At 35.2% G+C, this 3,203-nt stretch overlaps 1 protein-coding gene across 1 annotated transcript; it reads right to left on the reverse strand.

Annotated features, from left to right (window-relative positions):
* Positions 1-643: 643 nt before the first annotated feature.
* LOC143561408 (small ribosomal subunit protein RACK1-like) lies at positions 644-2,910 on the reverse strand. Its single transcript, XM_077049502.1, has 3 exons — positions 2,586-2,910; positions 1,085-1,659; positions 644-957 (listed from the first exon to the last, which is right to left on the reverse strand). The coding sequence occupies exons 1-3, from the start codon at positions 2,890-2,892 to the stop codon at positions 856-858; spliced, it is 984 nt and encodes a 327-aa protein (XP_076905617.1). The 5' UTR covers positions 2,893-2,910; the 3' UTR covers positions 644-855.
* Positions 2,911-3,203: the final 293 nt, after the last annotated feature.

Below are 3,203 nucleotides of genomic sequence, written 5' to 3' on the forward strand. Positions count from 1 at the left end.
CGAAAAACAAATAGGAAAGGAGGTGGGGGTGGGGGTGTTTGGTTTAGGAAGTTGACACGTTCCTAGGGTTTTGACATGTTTAAAAACTAAACCAAACTTTAACTAAGGGACTTGATTAAACGAATTGTTAAATAAATAAAATAGATGAAATTACTAATTTACTTCCGATTTAACGGGAAAAATTGACGGGGTTAGAAAAAGATAGTAAAATGGCAAGTTTTAAAATCGTGAATAACCATTTGCGATAAATTCAAAAACAATACTTAAGTTGCGTAGTTGAACCACATGTACTAAAATGACTACCGACTCTTTAAACAATGAATAGAAACCTGTTTCTGGCTTTCAGTTAAAGCTTTGTATTGTATTTGCTAATAGGGTGTCAGATTTTGTAGCTAGTAAGTGTAGAGAATTAAGAGTTTCACTATTCTTTGTAATCGAAATCAATGTTATTAGTTCAAACTAAGCTTTTTGTAACTAACTGGCATAGGATATGTTGTAATACTTCAAACTAAAAGTATGTACTTGTATTAAAACTAAAACCATACCAAAGTCATTTTCAATAGCTACTCAAGTCACACATCTTTGCACGATTTATAGGTTAACAAACTAATTAAAACAAACCAATTTGAAGTTCACAAATTGCTTTCATAACAATTGCACATCAAACATTCCATATAAAAGATAACATAGTAAAATCTCATAACTTCCATGGTAACAAAGAAAATAACAAAAAAAGGTACCAACTAAACAAAATGTCTCCAAAAATTCAAATTCTCATAACCATAAATAACAAAAACATAAAGTTGAACCCCGAAGAGAGCTTTTTATGGTACGATACTACCTATAGTGACATCTCTAGTAGCGCCCAATGCCCCAAACTCTAACAACTCCGTCTGTGTATCCACTGAAAAGTGTGCTTCCATCCGCACTCCAGCTTAGACTCGTGCAGTAGATCACCTAAAATAAAAAATAAATAAATAATGTAAACCACCACCCAAAAAATAGGTAATAATATGTACCACAAAACAATGGCAACAAAATGCAAACAGAAGAATACTAATAAAAAAGAAACATAAAAAAAGACCTTAGTTTTTCCAGCATTAGTTTGAGCAGCTTCAACAGCCATTTCAGACTCCTGCTTCAGATCAACCTTAAGATCCACCACAATTGTCTTGCTCTCCAAATCCCAAATCTTGATGCTGGACTCAGTGGCAGCACACAGCCAGTACCTGTTAGGGCTAAAACACAAAGCATGAATAATCGAACTAGCATCAAGAGAATACAGCCTCTTGCCCTCAGCCAAATCCCACAGCAAAATACTTCCGTCTTTCCCACCGCTAGCACACAATGAACCATCAGGCGACACCGCAACAGTGTTCACATATCCGTTGTGTCCTGCCAAAGTTGACCTGAGCTTGCAGTTAGTCAAGTTCCAGATCTTCACGGTCTTATCCCAAGAAGCAGACACAATAGTCGGCTGCAATGTGTTAGGGCTAAATCTAACACAACTGACCCAATCCCCGTGAGCTTCACCGTCCTGGATTGTGTACTTGCATTCACCGAGGGTGTTCCAGAGCTTAATCGACTTGTCACGCGATGCTGACACAATCTGACGGTTATCAATAGAGAATGCCACAGAGAGGACATCCTTTGTGTGACCTACAAAAAATAAACAAAGGTCAATATAAATACATTTTCTCAAAAATTTTCATTACAACATATACGCAATCCATTAGAGTTGAGCAACAACCAAACCACTAATGATTAACTAAACTGAAAAAAAAAACAACTAAAAAACAGTTATCAGTTAATTTTGTATTACTCATTAACCAAACCAAACTGAAACAAATCATTCATATTTTCATATAATTCTAGTTTTTATACCTCCATTTCATTCATTCCATATTTCGTACTACCATTTCTTGTATGCATACCTCCATTTTATGTATTCAAAGTTACATTTAAGCATTTAGATATTCATATTCATGTATTAACGCATCCTGTTCATGTATTTTAAGTAAAACTTTTAGCCAAAAGCTTGATTCGTTTATTAACTAAACTAACCAAAAACCAACAAACACCAAATTAACCAAAAACGGATTGATTAATTCAGTTAAGACTAATGACCAAACTTAATAAACCAAACCGTGCACACCACAATAATCTACACACAAGTATATATATTATACACATACATTTCTATACTCACATATACATAGATACATTTATATACACACAATACATACATTTATATACACACAATACATACATTTCTATACAAACATATATATATAAGCACAAACTCACACATATATAGATACATTTCGTATGTATATATAAAAACATACATTTTCCTATACATACATACACCTTTATACACATACATGTATATACAAACAAACATACATATACAGAGACAACCTCAAAACAAATACACAGATTCGTAATAAAAAAATTCAAGCAAACACACATATATACAAACATATATATAAATCTCGACCTAAACATGCCTTAATCGAAACTAGCGGTTATAAATGAAATACAATAAAAAAAAGAAAGAAAAATGGCAAATAAAAAAACCGTACCAACAAATCTCCTGGCGGTGGTTCCAGCATTAAGATCCCAGAGCCTGAGCTCACCATCCCAAGATCCAGAGAGAGCAAACTGTCCATCAGAGGAAAGAACAACGTCCTGAACGAAGTGCGAGTGGCCTGTGAGGCGGCGCTGGGCGACACCGTAGGTCTTGTCTTCCTTGGTGAGGCGCCAGACGATGATGGACTTGTCACGGGAAGAGGTGACAATCATGTCGGAGTTGTCGATTGGCGTGGCGATTGCTGTAACCCAGTCGGTGTGGGCTCGCATCGTCCCGCGAAGAACCAGTGAGTCGGCCATGATTAGGGTTTGATGTGGCTGCTGTAACAGGAGTGACTGGGTGGAAGGCTAGGGTTTGCGATGAGGTGAATTTATAGGTGGGATTTAGGTTTTCGAGGACTGGCTCTGTAGTTTTTGGTTAAATAAGGGTCTACAATTATAAATAAGTATTTTGATTCATTTTTTTAGTCATGAATTTAAAATATTAAAAAAATATTGGCTTCATAAATTTAATTTTTTTTACAAATCCAATGAATCATAATCTAGTGAAATAAAACATGTTCAGTTCAAAGATCTAACTGATGAATGGTAACTACTTGTTTAGTCTATCA

The sequence above is a fragment of the Bidens hawaiensis genome, unplaced genomic scaffold (assembly GCF_021521415.1).
Source record: "Bidens hawaiensis isolate Kalapana, Puna unplaced genomic scaffold, B.hawaiensis_p1.1 tig00020674_1, whole genome shotgun sequence".
Lineage (NCBI taxonomy): Eukaryota > Viridiplantae > Streptophyta > Magnoliopsida > Asterales > Asteraceae > Bidens > Bidens hawaiensis.

Bases quoted from the DNA above. Each gene is read 5' to 3' on its own strand.
- LOC143561408 (XM_077049502.1), bottom strand. From the start codon at position 2,892: ATGGCCGACTCACTGGTTCTTCGCGGGACGATGCGAGCCCACACCGAC. The intron at 1,660-2,585 runs GTACGGTTTTTT...TATTTTTTGTAG, and splicing joins CACCGCCAGGAGATTTGTTG to GTCACACAAAGGATGTCCTC. The intron at 958-1,084 runs GTCTTTTTTTAT...TTTTTATTTTAG, and splicing joins CTAATGCTGGAAAAACTAAG to GTGATCTACTGCACGAGTCT.